Source organism: Mustela erminea, chromosome 15 (genome assembly GCF_009829155.1).
Source record: "Mustela erminea isolate mMusErm1 chromosome 15, mMusErm1.Pri, whole genome shotgun sequence".
In the NCBI taxonomy this organism is placed as follows: Eukaryota; Metazoa; Chordata; class Mammalia; order Carnivora; family Mustelidae; genus Mustela; species Mustela erminea.
The window spans coordinates 487,457-512,049 of record NC_045628.1 but is presented as its reverse complement, the minus strand read 5'-3'; the positions used below and the strand labels follow the sequence as shown (position 1 = coordinate 512,049).

At 62.1% G+C, this 24,593-nt stretch overlaps 2 protein-coding genes across 4 annotated transcripts; one reads left to right on the top strand and one right to left on the bottom strand.

Moving 5' to 3' along the window:
• Nucleotides 1–33: 33 nt before the first annotated feature.
• ATP4B (ATPase H+/K+ transporting subunit beta) lies at nucleotides 34–7,183 on the bottom strand. Of its 2 annotated transcripts, XM_032314280.1 has the most exons (7): nucleotides 6,923–7,183; nucleotides 6,185–6,313; nucleotides 4,069–4,182; nucleotides 3,721–3,920; nucleotides 2,828–2,884; nucleotides 1,092–1,190; nucleotides 34–608 (listed from the first exon to the last, which is right to left on the bottom strand). In XM_032314280.1, exons 1-7 carry the CDS (start codon nucleotides 7,032–7,034, stop codon nucleotides 447–449), a joined length of 873 nt encoding a protein of 290 aa, XP_032170171.1. In that variant the 5' UTR covers nucleotides 7,035–7,183; the 3' UTR covers nucleotides 34–446. The 2 variants fall into 2 exon arrangements, with proteins under 2 accessions (XP_032170171.1, XP_032170169.1); XM_032314278.1 differs by lacking the exons at nucleotides 34–608; nucleotides 1,092–1,190 and having other exon boundaries at nucleotides 2,304–2,884.
• Nucleotides 7,184–13,102: 5,919 nt separating this feature from the next.
• GRK1 (G protein-coupled receptor kinase 1) lies at nucleotides 13,103–23,700 on the top strand. Of its 2 annotated transcripts, XM_032314249.1 has the most exons (7): nucleotides 13,103–14,008; nucleotides 15,536–15,663; nucleotides 17,897–18,054; nucleotides 18,491–18,574; nucleotides 20,748–20,872; nucleotides 22,234–22,435; nucleotides 23,385–23,700. In XM_032314249.1, exons 1-7 carry the CDS (start codon nucleotides 13,310–13,312, stop codon nucleotides 23,681–23,683), a joined length of 1,695 nt encoding a protein of 564 aa, XP_032170140.1. In that variant the 5' UTR covers nucleotides 13,103–13,309; the 3' UTR covers nucleotides 23,684–23,700. The 2 variants fall into 2 exon arrangements, with proteins under 2 accessions (XP_032170140.1, XP_032170139.1); XM_032314248.1 differs by lacking the exons at nucleotides 20,748–20,872; nucleotides 22,234–22,435; nucleotides 23,385–23,700 and having other exon boundaries at nucleotides 18,491–19,616.
• The last annotated feature ends 893 nt before the right edge of the window (nucleotides 23,701–24,593 follow it).

The window sequence follows — 24,593 nt, the reverse complement described above, 5'->3', positions numbered from 1 at the left end:
TGTGGTTACGTTTCCCTTATCAGAAAAGACATGATTGCTTTAGCCCGAGTAAGAGTGACTTTAATGTTTGATTTTTACAGTTTAGGAATCCCGTTCTGTAGGAGCAAACCTTCAGGATGCCCGTTTTCGTCGTACGTCCTGTTCTCTGGGGGCGGGAGCCGTGTCCGTGCGACACGGTGCCGGCACTGCGGTGAGGAACGTGCCGTCCGTCTGAGCCGTCCCCGGGGCCCGGTGGTCGGGCAGCTGCTGCCTCGCAGTTACCACGCTGGCCCGGGTTGTTACCGCAGCTCGGACTCGGGGTCGAAGGGAAAGGAGGGAGCGAGGCTGCGGACTCTGCCCGAGGTGCTTGGGGCACAGGGGCCTGCCGGCCGTTCCCTGGGCGGGCCGCGGAGCGCCGGAGGCCTGGTGGGGGGCAGCAGGGGCCCGCGGGGCAGGCCGGCCTCCCCCTACTGCAGAATGTTGAGCTTGAACTCCACTTTCCCTTCATAGGGGTCGTGGGGGTTGTCGAAGGTCACATGGTCGGCCAGGATCTTGCACACGACGAGGACCTCCGTGTTTCTGGGGACATTGAGCAGCTTGGCGGCGACCAGAGGGTTGCTGTAGTGGGGCTGGAGCCCGTGTGGGAAGACGGAGGAGGGCCTCATGAGGAGCAGCTCGACGGGAGCCAGTCGGGGGGCAGAGACGGGGCGCCTGCCTGCTCGGCCCACGCAGGGCCCGTGTGGAGACGCGCGGTCCCCCCTGAGGGACGAGGATCCCCATCTGGGCTCGGGGGATAACACCAGGGATGCGTCAAGTGCAAATTATATTGGATGAAAATTACCATAAAAATAAGAAAAATTGGGAGATTTGAAGGCTGTGCTTTAACGTGGATGTATGGTTGTCTGAAGGGATTCGGGAAACTCTGGGAGCCTGGAACCGTTAGGTTCGGTACTGGTGTTTCGTACGGGAGCTGTGTTTTCAGGTAGGGAGACGCCCAGAGGGCCGCACGGTCCCCCTGGTCCCCGGTGTAACGGGAGTGTCGTGGGCCTTCCTCGGCCCTTCAGTCTGCGACATGTGTGCGACGGTTGTCGGAGAACCGAGACGCGGCCTACCTGCGCCTTCCTGCCGTAGTAGGGGAAGTAGTGGAGGCTGAAGGTGCCGTTGGGCGGGTAGTACTCCACCTGGAGGGGCCGGGCGTCCTCGTGCGGGTCCTGGGGGCGGAGAGGCCGGTGCCTCAGTGAAGCAGGCTCCGGGCGTCTGCGTGCGCCTGCGTGCGTGTGCGTGCGTCTGCCTGTGTGCGTGTGTCTGCCTGTGTGTGCGTGCGTCTGCCTGTGTGTGCGCGTGCGTGCGTGTGTGTGCGTCTGTCTGTGTGCGTGCGTCTGCCTGTGTGTGCGTGCGTCTGCCTGTGTGTGCGCGTGCGTGAGTGTGCATGTGTCTGCCTGTGTGTGCGTGCGTCTGCCTGTGTGTGTGCGTCTGCCTGTGTGTGCGCGTGCGTGCGTGTGCATGTGCCTGCCTGTGTGTGCGTGTGTCTGCCTGTGTGTGCGCGTGCGTGCGTGTGCGTGCGTCAGCCTGTGTGTGCGTGCGTCTGCCTGTGTGTGCGCGTGCGTGCGTGTGCGTGCGTCTGCCTGTGTGCGTGTGTCTGCCTGTTGTCTGCGTGTGTCTGCCTGTGGGTGCGCGTGCGTGCGTGTGCGTGCGTCTGCCTGTGTGCGTGTGTCTGCCTGTGTGTGCGTGCGTCTGCCTGTGTGTGCGTGCGTCTGTCTGTGTGCCTGCGTCTGCCTGTGTGTGCGTGCGTCTGCCTGTGTGTGCGTGCGTCTGCGTGTGTGCGTGCGTCTGCCTGTGTGTGCGTGCGTCTGCCTGTGTGTGCGTGCGTCTGCCTGTGTGTGCGTGCGTCTGCCTGTGTGTGCGCGTGCGTGCGTCTGCCTGTGTGCGTGCGTCTGCCTGTGTCTGCGTGTGTCTGCCTGTGTGTGCGCGTGCGTGCGTGTGCGTGCGTCTGCCTGTGTGCGTGTGTCTGCCTGTGTGTGTGTGCGTCTGCCTGTGTGTGCGTGCGTCTGTCTGTGTGCGTGCGTCTGCCTGTGTGTGCGTGCGTCTGTCTGTGTGCGTGCGTCTGCCTGTGTGTGCGTGCGTCTGTCTGTGTGCGTGCGTCTGCCTGTGTGTGCGCGTGCGTCTGCCTGTGTGTGCGTGCGTCTGCCTGTGTGTGCGTGCGTCTGCCTGTGTGCGCGTGCGTCTGCGTGTGTGCGCGTGCGTCTGCCTGTGTGCGCGTGCGTCTGCCTGTGTGTGCGTGTGTCTGCCTGTGTGTGCGTGCGTCTGCCTGTGTGTGCGTGCGTCTGCGTGTGTGCGCGTGCGTCTGCGTGTGTGAGCTGCCCGGCAGGTGGCCGGAGCTCGGCAGAACACGGACAGAGGACACCTTGTGTCTGTTCAAAGCTCAGGTCAGCACTCGTGGGCGGTCCCAGGAGACACAGCCTCACCCCACAGCGAGGCAGGCGCGGGGGGTTGGGCGCTGCGGAGCCCCCGGGGGGGAAGACCAGCCTCGGAAGAGACTCAGTGGAGACATGCTTGTTTTGGGGGGCTCGTGCTTTAAAACCGGTTTTGAGAAAAACTGGAGGGAATTACTGCTGAGTCTTAGTGGGTTTTTCCAAACTGGCACCAAACACTCCGAATGGTGTGAGTGCGGACGCTGTCCCAGATGCGTCCTGGGCCGGACGGTGACGGAGACCGCTTTCCTCACGGGTTTTAGTCCCTGCAGTGCTGCTCGGGGCGGGGGGTGGGGTGTGCGACTTTGGGCGGCTGCCGGGAGCCGGGACCCGCGGGGAGCCGGGGGCGACTGGCTCTGGCGAGACCACACACTCACCAGGAGGGCGCAGTCCGCCCTGGGCGCTGTGCCGTTGCTGGGCAGGAAGTTCACGATCTGGAAGGAAAAGGCGTCCGTGTGGCTCCTGCCAGCTGCGTGCACGAGCGGCCTGTCCGAGCGGCCAGAACCTGCCCCACGCGGTGGTCTCGGCTGCCGGCACACGGCAGCGCTGGACAGGGGGTCCGAGCCGTGGCTGGCGCGCTCTGCCGCTCCACGGTGCCCGTGACGGGTCCCCTGGGTGCCTGCCTGTGCTGCCCCGCGCAGGCTCTCGGCCTCCCGCGTCCCGGCCGTGCGCGCGCCTGCGCCCTCCCCACAGTTCTGCCCTGGTGCGCATGGCACCCTCCGCCCGCAGCGTCGCGACCGCGCGGGGACCGTGGAGGGTGTCTTCCAGATGCTTCCCCAGGTGTCTCAGGAAGGAAGTTTAATTGTGCCGCATGGCTGCTGGCCGACAGGGAGCAGAGACCCCCGGCCCTCTTGCCCTGTTGGCTTCCAGTGGCCTCCATGGCTGGAGGGACCATGCCGCCCTGTGGTTCGCTGGCACCGCCGTGCAGCCTCCCTCGTGCCCGGTAGAGGGTCCCTGGCCCAGATGGGGAGCTGGTGCTCGACTTGGCTCCCAGCCATTCTCGTGGCACCGGACGTGGCCCGGCTGCTGGCGAGCTGTGTGTGCACGTGGCCGCCCTCAGCAGCCCCGACCGGCTTGGTCAGATCCCAAGCCAGCACGATGGGCCTAGCATGCCTAGCGGAGGAACAGGGCAGGAGGGGCTGCGGTGCGTGTCCCAGCCCTACCAGCCTGGTCCCTGTGCTGGGGTGCATGGGGTCACACGAGGGCCGGGCACCCAGGCCCCTCCAGGCCATGGCTGGGTCTGGGGTCTGTAGCCCCGCCGTGTGCTCACCCTGTTCATCTTAATGATGAAGCACGGCTTTCCTTCCGCGAAGCCGAAGTTGGGGTCCGTCAGACCTGAGCAGTTTTGCAGCATGTCTGCTGTGAACTTGCAGGAGAACTTGGTGTGGTTTGGGGCCTGGAACCTTTCCTGGAAGAAGTACTTCTCGGAGGTGCAGTTGATGCTGTCCTCCTGGGAAGCTGGGGAGTAGCCTGCCAGGACAGATGAGCCTGTGGGCGCCGACCTCCAGCCACAGCCACCTGGTGTGGTGCCGCTGGCGGGAGGGTGGGGAAGCCCGTACCCTCCCTGAGATGGTCTTAGAAGAGGGAGGAGCAGAGGTGGGAGCGTTTTAAACGTCACCTGCCAGGAAGTCGTGGAGCGTGTGCACGAGGTGCACCCAGGTCCTGTTGTCAGAGACGTTGTAGGAAATGTCCAGGCCTTTCTCCCCGTAGACGTCTGGCCTCACGGTCACCCCTGGAGGGAGAGCACCACGCGTCCTACTCCGTTCCCCCCAAAGTGCCGCTCACATCCCAGCCCCGGAAGTGCTGCGGACATGGCCCGGCCCGGTGGCCAAGCGTGGGCTGCCGTGGTCCTGGCCAGTCCTGGGTCCTCAAGGGCCCCTGGGCAAGGAGGCTGCGGCCAAGTGTCCCGCAGCAGGAGCTCAGCAGGGACCCGCCCTCCCGGGAACCGAACCGCGTCGCCAGAATTAACATTTGACACTTCACTGGTTTCGGGCATGTCTGAGAGCACTCAGACGCCGTGTTAACCGTACGAGAAAAGGAGTGCGCGTGTGGCGTCGGGACCGTTGCTCGGCTGCTGGGTAGCCTCGCTTGTGTTCACATGAAGACGTGCAAACCGGAGTCACAAATTTGGTAGACGGGGTCCTTGCGCTCGGGTCCTACTTGACTTCCATTTCCCAGCGCCCTTGTCAGGCTCAGCTCCTCCCGTCCACGGGGACCATCGTGTTTGGCCGTGTGCACGTTCCACAGCTCAGGAAGCCAGTCCCGTTGACGGGACTTTCTAAACAGTCAGCCAGCGCTCTCTTGTTCCGCGGATGCTGTGGGAGTAACAGCTGCGCATGGCTGGAAGGGATCTGACCGAGGAGCGAGCGGCTGCCGCTCACAAGCGCCTGCCCCACGCGTGCACCGCCGCGGCCCCTCCCCGTGGGCTCACGGCTTGCTCACCGCGTCAGGGGCAGCTGTCGCCCTCTCTCTGCCTCCCGGGGCCCTCCCACCCACTGGGCTTTGGACAGGTCACGTTACAGTGTATCTGGAGGTTTATAACGCAGTGTGTTCTGCTCTTAAACCAGGTGAAACCCTCAAGGCTATCCGTTGGTTGTCCCTAGAAATGACCTCCAACAAGGCACTGGGGTGTGTGATCACTGATCAAGGGGTTCACAGGAGAGCCCAGCAGAAGAGCTGGACCGGCCGAGGGAGACACTTCTCCCCGGGCTCCGGGGCCCGCGCCTGCCACCTCCTAGAGACGCGCATCTGGCCTCTCCTGGGGAAGTGCGGGGCTGCGGCGGCGCCGCCACGGTCCTTGCTCCCTCAGGACGCATCCAGGACGTGCAGGTGCGAGCGCCCGGGTGACTGTGCTGCAGAGCGTGTTTCTTCCTGGATTCCGCGGCCCGTCCCCCACCCCAGCTCGCGCCTGCCCGTTCTCGTTCGGTTTGTGCAGACAGCTCGGCTAAGCCGCCTTCTCCAGGACCTGGAGTGCCGCCTCTCTGCCCCAGGCCTTGGAGTCCTGTTGTCACCAGTGACCTCCTCTCCTCTCGGGCCCGACTCGGGGGAGTGCCTGCTCGGCCTTCGTGCCGGGCCTCTGCCCTCGGACGGGCTGCTCTTCGAGAAATGCGTGTTCTGAAGAGCCTGTGGACCTGGAAGTGGTCCTCCCGGAGGGGAAGCGTCCGTGTTGAGGCGTGTCCTTTCCTCCCCACAGACTCTCCGTGCCCCTCCCTGCTGTCTCGTCCGCCTTCCCAGACGTGTCCTGTGTGTCATCCGCATAGCAGGTGAGTGAGGTAAAGACCGTCTCCGCACCCAATCTGTTCTAATAATTAAGACTAAACCAAGTCAGGGGCGCCTGGGTGGCTCAGTGGGTTAAGCCTCCGCCTTCGGCTCGGGTCATGATCCCGGGATCCGGGTCCTGGAATCGAGCCCTGCATCAGGTTCTCTGCTCATCAGGGAGCCTGCTTCCTCCTCTCTCTCTGCCTGCCTCTCTGCCTACTTGTGATCTCTGTCAAATAAACAAATAAATCTTTAAAAAAAAAATAAACTAAACCAAGTCAGACTATAGTATGGGGTCACCATCTTCAAAAGAAGCTGAGGGGCTGTCTGTACCCGGGTGTGCCCCTCCAGAACCTTGGGGCCACCAGCAGGAAAGGCCCCTCCAGGCTGCCCCCCAGCGTTCATTCTGGAGGGACCCAGCATTGCCCTGACGCGTGGGGTCCTGGTGCCCCGGCGCCAGCCGCAGGCCCTGTTACCTGGTGACTTTAGCTGGTCTTGGTAGTCGGGCGTGTATGGGTCGAGCGTGCACATCAGCGTGTAAATGCACAGGGCGAAGATTCCGGTCATCACCACGTAGAAACCCACGTAATAGAGGCTGATCCACACTGTGGGGAGAGGGAGGAGGCCTGTGACCCAGGGTGACACTGCTTCTCCATCAGAATGAAGAATCAGTGGTGTTTGTAGCGCCTTCACACACAGTGCTGTCCGCCATCACTTTTGTCAAGTTCCAGAACGTTCTCACCCAGGAGATGCTCTGTACCCCTTAACTTAAAGGTCCTTTAAAATCATAAGCTTTAGGAACATAGCTTTAAAATTGCTTTTCTCAAATCTAAGGCTGAACCTTTGGGGCTGTCCCTCAGATGTTCCCACTTTGTAGATGTCTGCTGTCCGTGGGGATTAGAGATGAAATGGCCTTTTGGGGTCATCTGGTGAGGGAGGGGCGGCCTGGCCAGAAGCCCTGGCAGGGCCTGGGTCCTGGGCGCCTGGACGGCTGGTGGGTGGTCCTGTGCATGTCCTCAGAGCACCGCCCCACCGTCCCCCGCGCTGTCTGCCGTCCCTGCTGTCACCAGCTGCACCCCCCACCCCCGGTCATCCCCACCGCCCCTGCCGTCCCTCTCTGTACCCTGCCATCCCCCGCCGTCCCCCACCGTCTCTGCTGTCCCCACTGTCCTGCGGTGTCCCCCGCCATCCCACACCCCTTGGCCGGCACGTACCCCACCGGGACAGTGTCCGGCCCAGCATCTGCCCCGTGTCTGGGTTCCAGCAGTAGCGCTGGAACTCCTCCATCCGCTGGCTGCATGACTTTTTCTCCTGCAGTGCTGCCATCCTGTAGAACCGGGGTGCTGCCCTCACCCAGCCCGGGAGGAGAGGGGCCGCCTCTGGGTTTTATAGTCTCCTCCCCCAGAGGTCAAGGTGCTGTGGAGACAGGCTCCAGGGAACGCAGCAGGCGTTGCTGGTCACACCTTGCTGTCCAAACACAGCGGCTATCAGACGTCTCGCTGCCCCTCCTCTCGGATGCCCTTGGCCATGTCCTTGTCCGTCCTGATACCGACCAAGGTCAAGGGCTTCCCTGCAGGAGAAGCAGTTCTCTGTTCCTTTCACTTCCTTCAGGGGCAGAGATGTGAGGCGTGCAGGGCAGGTCTGACCCCTGCTCTATGCCCGAGATGGTCTTGGTCTGAGCCGATGGGGGCGGCGGCCGGGGGCTCCCACCGCCATCGCTCCTGTGGGTCGTCACTTGCTGGGGAGCACGGCTGACACGGAAGATGCCCCGTGCAAAAGGGGCCAGGAGCTCTGTTCTAGACGTGAGGGTCCCCAGGGTCCCCGTCTTTACCTGCCATCACTCCTGATGTTTTGTGGAGGTGAGGAGGCTGCTGTCCTCCGAGATCTGTTGTTGGGGTCAGGCTGGGGCCCTTCAGGACTACCTTGTGTCTATGAGGAACTGACAGGCATACAGTCTAGAGGTACTTTCTGGAAGGGAAAGCACGCCAGCCCCTGCTCACCTGGTGGAGACCCGCTGGGCCCAGGGGCTTCTGACCAACTGTGCTGCTGGCGTGAGGACCGCGGCAGTGTCCGGGTGGGGGACACTTGGCCCGTCTTGGCCTGGCAGCACACCCACGCCTGCTGGGTCGCCTGTCCCACCGCCAGGCTTCTGAGGGCTGACTCGCCGGGGGGCCTGAGTACCCGGGCAGCGGCAAGCCCTCCAGACCAGCCTGACGCATGGCCAGAACCAGGAGGCCTCGGCAGTCTGTGCAGCGGGTCCGTGACACCTGCTCCCTGGGGCCCCCTCTCTGCGGTTAGGTGACAGTGACATGCCACAGAAGTCTTTTCCCAAACAGCGAAGTCACAGCCTGATGAAAATAGTGGGTTTCGTACACAGAGACCTAGAATCTCACGGGTTGTTTCATCTGGGTTTTCCCTCTGAAGGAGGGAAAGTGTAGCCAAATTTGAGGTTTCTTTGGGAAGAAGAAGAAGAAGGTGCTCCTGCAGTTGTTCCGCCTTATTTTCTTTAGGATGATTCAGAGTTTTTAGCAAAACAAGTAACCGAAGATTCAGAGGGAATAGAGCCATTTTAGCTCAGACTCATGACTTTTTAATGAACCAATTCTGTGTATTTTCTGGGACACTGTTCTCATTCACAACTTCGGCATTTTAGGGCAGTGAGACTCAGGGCTGTTAGGCTACAGTCTGGGCCTTGGACCCCGATTGCCAGGGCCCGAAGGCACCGTGCCGTCCGTGTTGTCCCCAGAATAAACGCCGCTTTGAAGTGAGGCAGGAATTCTTTCTAGAAGTCACTGAGTGAAACCTTCCACATCCGTGGAATGCTCAGCTGCACACAGGTCAGCACGACAACCTCAGGGTGCGTGCCGGCGGGGAGGAGAGGGCGAGGACAGCCGTCTGCACTGCGCGCACCGAGAGCGTGGCCCGGATAGGCCGTGGGGTGAGAGTGGGCTGCAGGCAGTGTGGGGTGCCCAGACCTCCCCCACGTGGCAGTAACAAGGGGGCCCCCCTTCTGCTGCCAGATAGGGTCCTTGAAGGACGCTAAAATGAAGGATTATGGAGTAGCAGAGTGTCCAGGGTCTAGCTGGTGGTCATGCAGCAGACCAAGGTCCAGCAAGGTTGCAGCGTGAGTTACGACGGTCAGCAGATGCCGCTACCACGGGGCCGGCGTGTTGGGATCAGAGATTTTAAGGCAGTTATGATAAAAGTGCTAGAGTGAGCAATGATAAATAAACATGCTTGAAAAAAACTGTAAACATGCTTGAAAAAAAGTTTAAGGAAAGATAGAAGATACAGAGAAGAACCAATGGAAACTGTAGATTTAAAAAAAGAGTGAAAGCAAGAAATCAGCAAATGGATTTAGCTGTGTAAGGAAGGCGACAGAGAAAAGAACCTGTGACCTGGAATGACATAATAGACATGATCTGAACAGTAGGAAGTAGATTCAGAAAAAAATGTGCAGTGGCTCGGGGACCTGGGGGCCTGCTGTGACAGCGCGACGTCCCTGCTGTCAGAGCTCCGCAAGGAGAGAAGAGAGGCTGCAGGGCTGGCAACCCCCGAAGTTGGCAAAAGACATGACTGCAAGTTGAAGAAACTGATTAAAACCCAAACGGGGTGAATCTCCCACAGCCCAAGACGCAGCATCGTTGAACGGGAAATTGAAAACACACACCTGAGATCCAGAAAACAGTCGGAGAAAAGCCGTTTGAGTTACAGGTGGTTCCTAGAGGACAGAAGGGAGCTGCTGTGTTTAAATGTCGAGTCCTGAATCCAGCACGAATACTTTTTAGGAATGAAGGGGGCCCAGCGGTCCCAAACGGAGGAGAAGGGGAGGACGATGATGTGTCACCAGCGGACTTACCCTAAACGGCGGCTAAAGGAAGTGCGCAAAACAGAATGACAGTGTTGAAAGGGGGAGCGTTGGACGGTCAGGAAGGGAGGAATAATGCGGTACGCAGAATATGGGTAAATACCGTAAGCTTCCTTTTCTTTTTGAATTTCTAGATTACGTCTCGTGGTGGAAGTAAAAACCGTAACATTGCCTGATATTCTGAATGTGTAAAGAGGAAACAATGTAATTACAAACAGGGAAGATAAAAGGTGATATTTCCTTCACTTGAATGGATAGAATGGTAGTAGGGAGCTTCTGGGGGGCTCAGTCGGTGGAGGGTCTCCTCCTGCTTTCAGCTCAGGTCGTGATCTCATGGGTCATCAGTTCGAGCCCCTCGGGGGGCTCCATGCTCTGTGAGGCGTCTGTCTGATGATTCTCTCCCTCTGTCCCCTGCCCCCACCTGTGTGCACGCACTCTCAAATAAATAAATCTTTAAAAAAGTGGTAACAATGGAATGTGATTGGTCATGTGTATATGATACCAACAGCAACCAATAAAAGTCTGTGTAGAGAGATACACTCTGAAATATCATAGATGAATCAAAATTGGATTCTTAGAAATGTTCAAGTAACCCAAAGGAAAGAGGGAAAGAGAAAACAAGTGAAAAACAAAAGTGGCAGACCTGAGCAACAGTAACATTAAATATAAACGCTCTAAGTACACCAAAACCTGACAGGAGATTTGAAAACAGGAGCTCACTGGACACCACAAGAGACTCTGATGGAGAGAGAGAGTCTGAGCAGGGAAGAATGGCGAAGACGTGTCGCGCCGGCAGTCATCGGAGGAGGCCTGTGTGGTTATGTTAACGTGGAGACTTCTCAGCAGAGAAAATCACGGGAGACGAACATCGTGTAATGATGAAGGGTCAGTATGCCAAGAAGACACGGCAGCCCTAAATGCATGTCCAGCGAAAGACAGGTCGGCAAGACGGGGCGGCGGATGGACAGATCTGCGTGTAGAAGTGGGTCCGTGACTTTCATCATGGGGTTCAGCGTCTCTCCCAGGAGCTGCGGAGCAGCTCCACCGAGAGCCAGCGTGGCCAGAGAAGAACTCAACAGTATTGTCAACCAACAGGATGCCGTTGACGTTTCTCGAACACTTGCCCCGTAGCAGAATCCAGTTTCTTTGTAAGTGACCTTGGACCATACACCAGGGTAGACTGTGTCCTGGGCTGGAGAATAAAGCCCAACAAATCTGAACGTTGAGATTAAGCCATGTGTTCTCCAACCACCATAGAGTCAAACTCGAAATCAATAACAAAAACAAAAGGAAGATCTCCAAACGTGTGAGAAATTAACACTACCCTCAAAATAATTCGTGATTCAAAAGGAAGTCTTGAGGGAAATTAAAAAGAAATGCGTAAGACTGGTGACAAACGGGTGACGTCAGAATTCATGGGCTGTGGCCACAGCACAGCAACAGGACAGTGTCTGCTCTGAGTGCTCTAAGACAGTCTCGAGTTCGTGATCTAAGTTCCCACTTGGAAAACTTAGGAAAAGAGTGGGGTAGCAAGTAGAAGGAAGAAACAAGGAATTACAACAGAAATCAATGAAATAAGAACAAAAGAAAAGGGAAAGTCTGTGAAAGAGCTGGTTCTTCGAAAAATCCATAAAACCGACGAATCTATGGCGAGAGGTGATCCCATCAGAAGCGAAGCATCACTACAGACCCTTCCTACACAAGGAAGTGCCACACACGGTTCTATATACATAAGCTCAACAACTTCCATGAACTCGGCCTCCTCGAAAAACACACCTTGTCCAATTTGAAATGCATACTCTGACCAGCCCTATAACTGCAGGAAATTGAATTTGTAATTTAAAATCTTCCACCGGGGGTGCCTGGGTGGCTCAGTGGGTTAAGCCTCTGCCTTCGGCTCAGGTCATGATCTCAGGGTCCTGGGATCGAGCCCCGCATCGGGCTCTCTGCTCAGCGGGGAGCCTGCTCCCCCCCTTCTCTCTGCCTGCCGCTCTGCCTGCTTGTGATCTCTCTGTCAAATAAATAAGTAAAATCTTTAAAAAAAAAAATTAAATCTTCCAACAAAAACCTTCCAGGCTCTGATGGTTTCACTGGAGCATTGACTGCAGCTAACCCCAACCACTACCCCGTGAACCCTGACGGGAGGGCAGGAAGGGCTCAAAGATGGGACTGGGGCTGCTCAGCAAGTTCTCCCTTGGCCTCCCCTGCCTCTGCCCACACCCACTTGCAGAACCTCCCTGCCTCCCAGACACCCTTTTCTGCCAGGAGGAACATGGGGTGGGCTGGCCTTCCCCACCTCTGCTGACTCCTGCATTCCTGACTCTGTAAGCTCTCCCTTCCTCCACTCCTGAAACCATAACCGACCTCCGTCACTTCCTTTCTTCCCCGCACAGTTACTGAGCAGCTGCTGTGTACTAGACAGACAAGACCATGTCCGTGTGAAGGTGACGTTTCTGTTGGTCCTGGCATCCCCAGATATCCCCCAGGTGTGTCCCCCCATGTGTGTGGCCCAGGAGTGTCCCCCCAGGTGTGTCCCCCTGTATCTCCCCCAGGGAAGACCCCTAGATTTGTCCCGCCAAATGCGTCCCCCCCAGATGTGTCCCCCCCGATGTGTCCCCCCAGACCTGTTCCCACAGATATTCCCCAGGTGTGTCCCCCAGGGGCCCTGTCCCACATATGTGTCTCCCATGTGTGTGCCCCAGGTGTGTCCCCCCAGGTGTGTGCCCCCAGCTGTGTGCCCCCAGGTGTGTCCCCCCAGGTGTGTGTCCCCAGGTGTGTGTCCCCAGCTGTGTCCCCCAGCTCTGTCCCCCCAGGTGTGCCCCCAGCTCTGTCCCCCCAGGTGTGCCCCCAGCTGTGTCCCCCCAGGTGTGTCCCCAGCTGTGTCCCCCCAGCTGTGTCCCCAGCTGTGTCTCCCCAGGTGTGTCCCCCCAGCTGTGTCCCAGGCCTCTTCACTCTGCTCTCCTTCCTGTTCCTCTTGGTTCAAGGCCTCAGCCCTGCATGTAGCGGAGGGTCTCCTGCTTCAGCCCTAACTTCACCGGAAGCTTCTCCAGGCGTCTCTGCTTTGCGAGCTCAGCCCTGGGGGTGGAGGTGGGGGGGGGGGTGCGGGGCTGATCTCTCAGCAGGTGCCGGGTTACCTTAGGTCCCCGGTGCAGACAGGTGACCTGCAGCAGGCCACCGTCAGTGTCAGTCTGGGTCCCCACATACGAACCAGTCCCCTGGCCATGGTTTCACCCTCGGACACCCCGGGAAGCTATTCCCTGCAAATTTTCTCTGACTTCCTGTTCCCAGCTGTTTCCCTCCCACTTGCTATTTTTTAAGACAAAAATGAAATATAGTGGGAAAGCCCCCAGCCATCTGGGGTTTCTCAGGACCCCTTTGCCTTCTGTCTGACCTCCCACTCCTGGGCTGGGGGCCACGGGGCAGCTTCAGCAGATGCTTCGGGGTCTGCCCTTTGTCCTTCCTGGCGGGCTCCAAGGAGGAAGTGGCGGGGTGGGGGGCGGGGAGGGGCCGCCTAATCCTCCTGGAAGCAGCTTAGGGGATTGTCTTTTTCTGGCACCTGCTCTGTGACCCTGGGCCAGGATTTGGCCAGAGCTGTGTCAGCTGGGTTCCCGGGCTCCCTGCACGGCCGCTAGTCACCCTTGCACCTGCTGGGGCGCCTGCTGTCTAGGGAGGGCAGGGGGCACGGGCCTGGGGTGGGGGGTCCGGCCCCTCGCAGCAGGCGGCCAGCACCGGGATGGATTTCGGTTCCCTGGAGACGGTGGTGGCCAACTCGGCCTTCATCGCCGCCCGCGGCAGCTTCGACGGGACCGGCGGCCCGTCCTCTCGGGACAGGAAGTACCTGGCCAAGCTCAAGCTGCCCCCACTGTCCAAGTGCGAGGGCCTCCGGGAGAGCCTGGACCTGGCTTTCCCGAGCTTGTGCTCAGAGCAGCCCATCGGCAAGCGGCTCTTCCAGCAGTTCCTGGGGGCCGACGAGAGGCACGTTCCGGCTCTGGAGCTCTGGAAGGACATCGAGGACTACGACACGGCCGACGACGACCTCCGGCCTCAGAAGGCCCGGGCCATCCTGGCCGAGTACCTGGACCCCCAGGCCAAGCTCTTCTGCAGCTTCCTGGACGAGGGCGTGGTGGCGAAGGCCCGGGAGGGGCCCGTGGCGGGCGGGGACGCGCCCTTCCAGACGCTGCTGCGGGCCACCCTGGCGTACCTGAGCCAGACGCCCTTCCAGGAGTACCTGGACAGCCTCCACTTCCAGAGGTTCCTGCAGTGGAAGTGGCTAGAGGCCCAGCCCATGGGCGAGGACTGGTTCCTGGACTTCAGGGTCCTGGGGAAAGGGGGCTTCGGGGAGGTGTCCGCCTGCCAGATGAAGGCCACGGGCAAGCTGTACGCCTGTAAGAAGCTCAACAAGAAGAGGCTCAAGAAAAGGAAGGGCTACCAGGTGGGCCGCTGGCCGCTCACAGGGGTGGGAGGGCCCTCGGGGGCCGCGTCCCGCCCCGCACGGCACCCTTCGTGGACTGCCTCCTCTGCCCTGGGGACGCCGGGTCCCTCCTGCTGGGCAGCCTCCGCGTCCTGAGCCGATGATCTGGCCCATGGGGCACAGAGGGGCCCGTCCGCAGCTCTGCTGCCCCGGCCCGGCTCTGCCCCCACGCGGGGTTTGCCGTGACCCCTCTTGGAGGCAGCCTCTGCGTTCGACGGGGTGGGTGGATCTGCCCGTCCTGTGAGCTGTCTCCTTTGTTTTGAGCTTAATTTTATTTACTTATTTATTTTGAAAGACTTTATTTATTTGAGAGAGGGACAGAGGGAGAACGCATGAGCGGGGGCGAGGGGCAGAGGGAGAAGCAGGCTCCTCGCCGAGCAGGGAGCCCGATGTGGGACTTGATCTGAGCACCCTGGAATCATGCCCTGAGCCAAAACCAAGCCTCGGACGCTCAGCCGGCGGAGCCCTCAAGCCTCTCCCACCAGCCTGCCCGTGTCTCCGCCACTACCATGACATAGGGGAGCGGGTGTTGGGGAGCTGCTGGTTCTCCACCCCAGCTTTCAGGGCTCTCGGTGCTGGCTTGTGCTTGGTGGGGGCTCCCTGGGAGTCTAGCCAGCCTGACAGCCTCCGCACGTCTTCTCCGGGCCGGGGTGACCCAAGGCGCGACAGGCGGCTGCGTGGGGTCTGCTGTCCCCGAGAAGGGCGAGACACCCTTTAGAGAGGGTGGCGAAGCTGCCATGTCACAGGAGCGCCTCTCCCATCCTGTGTGGTTCCTGTCCGTTCCCTCCACAAGCACACATGCAGCTTTTAGGGTAAACAGCAGCCACCCAGGGTACCCACCCCGGGGTTTCTCAATAGTGCTGTCCCTTGGGGCTGCGGGGGCAAGCAGGCAGGGTGACGTGTCATCCTAACCCACTGTCCACGGTGTCCTCTGTCCTGAGGCCAGTGTCCTCCCTGAACTTAGTACTCAGGCAGTGTGGATGTGGGGCCTTCCGGAACAAGAGTTTCTCCTTCACAAAGGAGCTCTACCTTCCTTACCCAAACACAACTTGAAAAATGTGATAGAGGGACGGAAAATGAACAGATGCCGGTGGGTCCCGGCTGTCCGCTGTCCAGGGCCCGGGAGAGGAGAACGGGTCTGGGGTTGCCATGCGTGAGTCGGTCCGGGGTAAGGAAGGACCACAGGGAGGGCCGCTCAGAACAGGGGCGCTGGCTCCTCTCCCGGTGCTGTTAGGGCTGCTGCTCTGACTCCTGTCTCCTTGCCGGGGGCTCCGGGGAGCCCGGAGTCCTCAGTACGCACAGACGTTTGCACGACTGATTTGGTCTCAGGAGGGGCACGTCTGTACGTTGTTTGCAGTTGCGTTATGCAAGCTGCTTCCAGGACCTTCGTGACCCTCTTTCCGCTTCCTGGGACGTGGGACTTAATCTTTTCAGTGACAGCACGTCCCCACTTAAACCTGGGCACTGATTTGACGTCTTGCTTTTCAGGGTGCTATGGTCGAGAAGACGATTCTAGCAAAGGTTCACAGCAGGTTTATAGTCTCTCTGGCCTATGCGTTTGAAACCAAAACTGACCTCTGTCTGGTGATGACTCTCATGAACGGAGGTGACATAAGGTAAACAGGGGACCCGGGGCTGGGGCTCAAGCAGCCGAGCATGAAGAGGGGTCTGGGGCCCCCATGCTCGCGGAGCACGGTGAGGAGAAGCCCTGGGCCCCCACCAACCCACTCCTCTGTCCCTGGGCTGGTGTCACTCGAGGAGGTGTGTCCTTAGTCTTACAGGAAATGTGAGCCAGTGGGGAGGTGGTGAGTGGCTCTCCAGCCGCCGGGGGACCTCGGGTTCCTGGGGCCGGGGGTTGCGTGAGTGCGCAGGGGTGGAGGTAGCAGGAGCGCGAGGGGCCCGGGCGTGTGCTCGTGGGGTGGACAGTGGAGGAAGCGTGTGTGGGGACAGGCTGGGGGCATCACGCTACGATTGCTCTTGGGGGCAATGGTTGAGCTGGAAACACGACGTGGCCGGCTTCGGGAACATGGCTTGCTGTCGGTGGATCCGGTGCCTGGGTCGGCCGGAGGTCTGCGGGCCCGGCCTGGGGCTCCTGGGGGAAGTCAGACCACTGGCTCTCGGTGGGGAACCCTGGGCAGTCGGAGCGCTCTTGCCTCCGTGTGCTGGTGTGAGACGGGGGTAATGAGTGACGCGGTGCTCTCGGGGCCCCGGGCCTTAATCCATGCACGACCCCCGAGAGAGCCTCCCAGCCACACGGATGGGGCCACTGCCGTCGGTTCGCCACCACTTCTTTGGCTCCGCTCTGCACCCGGACTCCGCGCCTCCGCAGCGCCCGTGGTGTTTGCGGGACCCTCGTGAGGCCCTGAGGAAGAGGAGAGAGACTAGCAAGTGTACACAACATGACGTACGGAACACGTGATCGTGACCCTGTGCTGGACAGCGTGCTAGTACACGGCCTTACACTAGCGCACCGCCGCACACGACGCTGCCCTGTGCCGCACGGTGCTAACCACGCGCTGCTCCGCTACGCTCTGCTACACTGTACGGGACCACACTACACCACACTACGCTGTACTGCACTACGCTCCACACCTTACACCGTGCTACGCTCTGCTGCTCCGTGCTACCTATACTACACCAACCTATGCTGTACAGACCGTACCACACCATACCGCACCATACGACACCGAGCTACACTATACTGCCCCATACTACCCTATTCTACACGATACGAGGCCATACCACATACACCACACTCCACTACTCCGTTATCTTACACTGCTACAGCCTGCTACACCGTGCTACCTATGCTAGCCCACCCTACACTGTGCTGCACGCTACCACACTGTACTATGCCACAGCACATCACGCCCCACTGCACTACACCACGCCGCCCCGTGCTGTCCACGCGCGCCCCGCCGTCTCACACCGTCCTACAGGTGCCACCATGTTCTGCGCTGCACCGTCCCGTCCGGTGCGTCCCCTGCTGCCCCGCACAACACCGCGCGCCGTAGCACACCGTGTAACACCACACTGCCCCCCACTGTCCCGTACAGCCCGCTGTGTCACACGGTGTCTGCTGTGCCCGAGCAGAGCTCCCTGTGTCCCCCGTGCTCCCTCCTGCTCCCGCACACCAGGCTAGGCCAGCACACAGCACGGCACGCACCGCAGCGTCGCCCTGTGCAGCACCGTCGGCCTTGTCGACTGACTCGAGGCCTTTTGTCTTGCTCCTTGGCCTGCCTCTTGCCGGCTGCTGTCCGCTGCCGGCACTTTGCTCCCCTTATTCGTTAGTCTGCGTTTCTGGGGAATGTGCGGGTGGAGCAGCGGCGCGCAGTCTGGGGCGGAGGGACGCTGGTGGGAAAACCCCAGCAGGCCCGCCCCGGAGCCCTGCCCGAAGCCGCCCCAGACGCGTGTGCTCGGGCCGGGGGAGCCGGCCGGCACGCTTCCACGGACACTGCAATGACTGCTAACGGTGGCGGTGACTCGGGGCACTTGCCTGGGCGGCTCCACCACGCTCCCCGTCCTCGGGCCGGCGGTGGCGAAACGGCTTCAGGGTCCACTTGCCAGCTGGTGTGGGCGAGTGTGGGGGCGGTGGGGAGAATGGTGCACTCTTGCCTCGGCTCCTGTCCTGCTGGTTCTGGTGGGGGACCTGTGAGGGCACGGCAGGCCACCAGGGGCTCTCAGACTGCCACGGGTCCTTCAGGCTGGTGCTGAGACCCCACAACGACCAGACACCCAGCAGGGGCTCTGAGGCTCTCACTGTTCCCTGAGATTTCTTTCCCCGTGGCCCCTGTGGATGCCCCGTCCACTGTGCCAGGGAAGCATGGGCCCTGTGTGGTCTGACCCCAGGTACCACATCTACAACGTGAACGAGGAGAACCCCGGCTTCCAGGAGCCACGCGCGGTCTTCTACACGGCCCAGATCGTCAGCGGCCTGGAGCATCTACACCAGAGAGGCATCGTGTACCGAGACCTCAAGCCGGAGAACGTGCTTCTGGACGACGACGGTGAGGGCCCTGGGTTCCCTCCCCCGCCTCCCCCGTCCCCTCTCCCTCCTCCCTGCCCAGGCCTGCCCCTGCCAGGGTCTCCTGCTTCGGTGCGAGGACACACTGGCTACGCTCTCTGCCCTCAAAGGGCTTCTTGTCAGAAGGAAACACGCAGATCTGGGTTCCTTTCTGTCCCTTATGCCCCCGCCCCGCTTCGTGTCACAAGCGCAGACGTGGGGTGTTCTGGAGGTGGTTTCGGGCGCTACTGGGGCCCCTCCGTCCCTCTGCAGTCTGCTGGGGCGGCAGAGGCCTCGGGCCCTGGGGAGGGCGTGTGCTGCGCGTGGGCGCTCACGGGCGTGCGTGTGTGTGTGCGGCGGCTGCCCTTGGCTGGTGCAGGGACACCAGGTGCCTTTGTTCTGAGGGCCCGCGGGCGACCTCGGCCTGTGTTTGCTTTCAGGCAATATCCGCATTTCTGACCTTGGGCTGGCTGTGGAGCTGAAGGACGGGCAGACCAAGACCAAGGGCTACGCAGGCACCCCAGGTGAGCCCCTGAGAGGGTCGGGGGCAGCCTCTTCTGCGGGGGGCCGGGAGCGAGTGCACCCTCGCAGCAGACCGTGGAATCACTGGGTGGGGCCGGTGGGTGTGCCCGGACCCCGCTGCAGGGGTCCCCCACCTGTTGGTTCCGGAGGCCACGCGCTCCGTGAGGGGGCTTCTGCCTCCAGTGGCCTCCTGGACATCGGCAGAGTGCATATGTCCAACATGCCTGGCCCCGTGGGTTGGATCACCTGCTGTGCCCCCCAATGCGCGCAGACCGGGAGAGCCACGATGGGTGGCCAGCACCCACTGCCGTGTGGCCGGGGTTGGCTCTGCAGGGGAGGGGGCTGCCCACGTCCAGGATGTGTGCGTGTACGTGTGTGTGTGCACAGGTGTGTCTGTCTGTGTGTGTACTGTGTGCTCCTACACAACACATTCTGCCCTGGGGGGAGGGAAGCAGGGCCTGCAGACAACAGAGGGGGCCCCCCAGTGTTGGGGCAGGCGGAGCGGGCAGCCCAGACTGCTGGGGAGCTGGGCACCGCCTCCCGCCGGCGGGCACCTGGGGGTCTGTCCCCTGTGCCCCGTGTTCCGGGAGGCGGGGCTCCCAGCCAGCCCGTCCCTGGGTTGACCTGGCTTTGAGGAGGGACTGTTGTCACTAGGATTTGGGGCTACTTGGACCTTGTTTTGTGTCCCCAGATTCTCCTGTCCTGGGCTCTGAGCCCTTATGGTTTGTCCCTGCTGCCGGGGCAGCTCTGTCCCCCCCACCCCCCGGTGGCCTCAGTTAGGGAGGGCCCCTCCGAAGTCGACTTTTCCAGAATCTGTGGCGCTCCAGCGCTGAGTGGACCATGGCAGTGGGCTCCTGCCGTGTTTTAGGGGATTCAGATCATGAGAAAGCGTAGAGAGCGCGGCTCAACAGGCCGGACTCTGGTCGCCGACGGCGGGTGTGAGGGCCCTGCCGGCCGCCAGAGGGCGTCCCAGGCTTCGCTGCTGCCCGGCCTTCCTCTGAGCAGGGGGCGCAGGGGACCCGGCTCACACGTGCTCCGTCACTCCCCTGCCCGTTCGGCGACTGCTGCTACGTAGCACCTCAGGACACAGAGCTGTGGTCACTTTGCTGGGGTTGGGGGCAGAGCAGGGACCCCCCCCGGATGTTTGCTGCCGAAACTGACCCCCTCGCTGAGGCCTGCTGGGCTGTCACCCCAGACCCTGTTTCTGTCTCAAAGTGGTGGCCTGTTAGACGCATCCTTCTCACCACATCTGAGCAACAGTGCAGTTCCCGGAAAGTGGGACCTATGAAGGGGTGAAGCTTGCCGGGGCCAGGTGGGTCTGTGGAATTGCGCGCCGGCAGCCTCTGCGGGCAGGAGCGAGTCTGTGTCCCCATCGGCCTGGCCGCTGCACTGAGCACATCCGCTCTTGGAGCCTGGCTCTGAGACCATCCGCTGAGGGCCGGGAGGCCCCAGAAATCAACAGGCTCGTTAGCTTTGCTTCCCTGGGAATGTCTGAAGCCAGCAGGCCCAGGAGCTGCCCGTGCCCTGCCCACAGCACCTGCCAGCTCTGGTCCCAGGGGAGTGGACCGTAGGCCCCAGAGACCGGCCTGTGCGCCCTTGCCCCGTGCTGGCTGGCTCCCCGACACGAGGGTCCGAGAAAGCCCGGGACGTGCTTTGGGGATGTGGGCTCCTCGCGTGGCCCCAGCTCCCTCGTGTGGTGCCGGCCGGCAACGGTGCGTGTCCGGTTGCTCTCTGGGTTGTGTTGGCTTAAATCGGCCCTTCTGTGCCCTTTCGGGAAGGAGCTGGTAGCGCCTGACCACGACGCCACGGGTCACACTTGCGCCTACATGGCCAGCCAGGGCCACGGCTCCGGCTGCAGGACATGCCACGGGGAGGCAGGGCTTCAAGCTCACGAGAGGCAGCGGCTGGACGGGGGGCAGTGTTGTCCGGAGGCGACACTCCGCAGCGTCTGTAGGCATTTCCGGCTGCCACGACTGGGGGCGTTCCAAGTATCGCTGTGGGCAGGGAAGGGCTCCCCAGTGTGCAGCGCCCAGGGCAGCCCCGCTGCAGAGGGGTCGGGGCGAGGACCCCGCCTGCGGGCGCGCAGGGAGCCCCGTCTGGGACGTGCCTGCCCGGGCCGAGTGTGTGCTCCGTGCCGGGGCCCGCGCCGGAGTCTGCGCCCGCTTCTGCCCGCAGGGTTCATGGCCCCTGAGCTCTTGCGGGGTGAGGAGTACGACTTCTCCGTGGACTACTTCGCCCTGGGCGTCACGCTGTATGAGATGATCGCAGCCAGAGGGCCCTTCCGCGCCCGTGGAGAGAAGGTAGGAGGTCACGCGACAGGTCCCGCGGCCGCCCTGTGACCCCCTCCTTGGGGGAGCCGCTGTTCAGACGGTGAACACAAGGGGCCTCTCATGGTACATCCTTCCCGGGCAGGAGAGGGGACGTGGTGACCTCATCTCGTGGAGCCCCACGCTGACAAGCGTTTCAGGACCCGCCGGGCCCGGACTTCCCCACCCCCCGCCCCCCATAAGCAGCCCTCAGCTCCCCCAGCCCAAGCCAGTCCTGGGGTGGGGAGACAGGGCCACAGGCGCCCCACTCGTGCTTCCACGGCGGACCGGCGAGCTCTCCGTCTGGCCAGCAGCCTTTCTGAAGAGCGGGCCCCACCCACTGTGCCCGACCCAGGGCCCCCACGTCCTCCCCTGCCCCGTCTGTCCCGGAGTCCGGGGGTGCTCCAGCTGCGGCCCCAGAACCGCAGGTGCCGGCTCACCTCAGACCTCTCGGGGCCAGCTCAGAGGTAACAGAGCCGAGGCTGCAGTAAAGCGAGTCAGGCGAGCCTCCTGGTTCCCGGCGCGGACCTCGGTCAGGTCACCGCAGGCCGGAGTTCTGAGCGAGCCGCGGCGCTCCGTCCCAGGAGCCGTCCGCGGGCCTCCGGGGCCGGGGCTCACAGCTGACCGCCCTGCGGGCTTCACGACTCGTGAGCACTTCTCCTAGCTCACCAGGACAAGTAGAACAACAATGAGAGTGACATAGTCTGAGAATCACCAGAATGTGACCGAGAGACATGAGCTGAGCCCAGGCTGTCGGACCGATGGCCCACGGACTCGCTCGAGGCAGGGTGGCCGCCGCCTTCCGCAGGGAAAAGCGCAGAGGGGGGTGCCTGGGCCCCGACCGGAAGCCCGGTCTCCTGTGTGTGGTGAGCGCGATGGGCTCGGGTGAACGGGGCTCGGGGCCGCCGTGGCCCCTGGTCTCTGGCCCGGCCTGCGGGGGTGTGTGTCCCACCCGAGAGGCACTCGCGAGAGCCCGCAGCTTTGCGATCTTAGGAAAGGCGAATCTGTGTGTGGTGAGAACCCATGGCCGGGGTCTGCCCGAGCGGGGGTGGACCCGGGGTTCAGAGGGCACAGGGCACCTGGGGGCTCCTTGTGGGGCTCCCTGCTGACTGTGCAGGCCTGACACTGGCAGCGGGGTTCTCCGGAAAAGCGCTCAGAATCAGACACCAGGTGGAGGTGTCGGTGACGGTGGAGGTGATGGCGGAGGTGACTGGTTACCTCCACCGTCACCTCCGTCCCAGCACCTCCTCAGTCACCTCCGCCCGGCGTCTTCCCAGGAGGTGCACTGGCTGAGCTGGACGCATCCCCCCGTGGGCTCCGTGGGCTCCTGTGACGTGGCGTGTCCCCCCATGCAGGTGGAGAACAAGGAGCTCAAGCAGAGGATCCTGTCTGAGGCCGTCAAGTACCCGGACACGTTCAGCCAGGCCAGCAAGGACTTCTGTGAGGCACTGCTGGAGAAGGACCCCGAGAAGCGCCTGGGTTTCAGAGACGGGACGTGTGACGGGCTCCGCACCAGGCCCCTCTTCAAGGACATTAATTGGAGACAGCTCGAGGCTGGTGTGTCTGTGCGCCTTTGGACCCGGGGGGCCGTGTGGGGCGGGTCCGCCAGCAGGTCCTTGCTGGCCTGGCCCCACCAAGGGGCCTTGCTTGGCGCCTCCTGGGCTCCCCCCAGCCACCCTCCTGCCCCTGAGTAACCCCCGTCTCCATCTCCTGTCACCCAAGCTGGGTGGTAGCACACAGGTTTTTGGGCTGGGGGAGGCTGGTTGGCGTGTGTGCGGGACATGCTGCTGACCTTTGAACTGAAGGCCCAAACCTGCGGCAGTGGCTTTCTATGCCCCGTACTTTTAAGGAGCCCCTGACCCAAGGCAGTGCAGGAGTCTTCCAGCTGCGTGTCCGGAAGACACTTGCCCATTCGGCCTGTGTGGTGTTGGCCGTGGCAGGTGCGTGTGCGGGCAAGGCCCCGCCCCAAAGCCCACAGAGGCCACGTGAACACGGGCCTCCCCACCACGGCCTGAGGAGAGAAGTTTCTTCTTCTGGGGTTGGGGGAGCTGGGAGCCAGGAGAGGCTGGAGGGTCCCCAGGGCCACTGCATGGGTCTGGCAGAGTACTTAGCCCGGGGGCCACACGGAAAGGAAGGGCAGGAGGGCCACCAGGGTCACGTGGCTGATGTTCTGCGTCTGGTGACTAGGGGTCCGCGGCACCTGAGCGGGTTGGGGGAGAAGCCAGCTTTGGAAAGGAGACGGGAGCGCAGTCCTGGGTTGCCGGCTGCGGGGCGTCCCACCTGCGGATGGCACCGGCCCTGGGGAGGCTGGCGTGGGGCACGGGCCAGAGCCCTCCGTCCCCTGCCTGGACGCGAAGTTCCTTGCATCTTGCTCAGCAGGCTGCGAGGCTCCCGAGAGCTTTCCTGAGCCCCTGGGGCACCGGGGGCAGGGTGACCCTGCTCACTGAGCACACGGCTGCTCCCTCCCACTTACGTGTCGTACGTCGTGTGCTTTTTCTCCTCACAGGGATGCTGACACCCCCCTTTGTCCCGGACTCCAGGACAGTCTATGCCAAGAACATCCAGGACGTGGGCGCCTTCTCCACCGTCAAGGGTGTGGCCTTCGACAAAGCCGATGCTGAGTTTTTCCAGGAATTTGCGACTGGCAGCTGTCCCGTCCCTTGGCAGGAGGAGATGATCGAAACGGGCGTGTTTGCGGAGCTGAATGTGTGGCGCTCTGACGGGCAGATGCCCGACGACATGAAGGGGGTGACTGCGGAGGGGGCGGCCTCGGCGTCCAAGTCAGGGATGTGTCTGGTCTCCTAAACGCGCAGGGAGAGGGAGCTCTGTAGCCCGCAGGGGCGGGAACGGCCGTGCGAGCCGCCCGGCACCCACGGCACCGTCGGGAGAGAGGCTCGGTGTGGACACACGTCCAGCCTGTAAAGAGTCCGCTCCCTGCCCATGTCACTCAGTAAGACTCCGCGGTGGTCCCCAGACGGACTAGACCATGAGGCCTATCCCAAGGACTCCCGTGGACACGCCAGCCGCCGCGGGCCCACCACTGGGCAGAGAGCAGCTCGTGCGGAGGACACGCGGCCCGTGTTTCCTGATGCCTCACCGGCATCTTCCCAGAGCCCAGCCCTCAGTGGGAGGCCTTCTCCGGCTTCGCTCAGGGGCTGGCAAACTGTGCCCATGGGCTCCCGAGTGCCAGCGAGAGGCCCGGGTGGGGGCCTGCTCCTGTCCCCCAGGGCCGGTCACCCTCTGCGTGACGATGACGCTGGCTTCAGCCAGGTGCTGGACGGTGCAGGCTCCGAGGGGTGGCCTTGCCCAGGCTGGGGCCCCCGTGTCCCAGAGGAGAGGAGGGGCTGAGAGCGACCGCGGCAGCTGCCCCCGGTTCTTTTCGCCCTGAGAACACCTCCTGCTGATGGCACCCGGGCCCAAAGCCACCCACCCCGGGCAGACAGGTGTGCGGGCATCTTCTCTCCTCCCCGCGCACCTGTTTGCCACCCGGCTCTGCCTCCCAGCGGAGTCGGGGCAGACTGGCGGCTGGCCGGGGACCGGCCGTCACCATCCCCACGCCTGCAGCTGGGCCCCAACACTCCAAAGCACAGACGTGTCCTCCCTCTGCCTGTGGCCCCGGGCACTGTTCCTGTCGGCTCCCGTGTCTCCTGCTTCACCTCCACCTCAGCGTCCCCGGAGCCTTTACGCATCTGAACGGGAAGCATGCGGTTTTGGT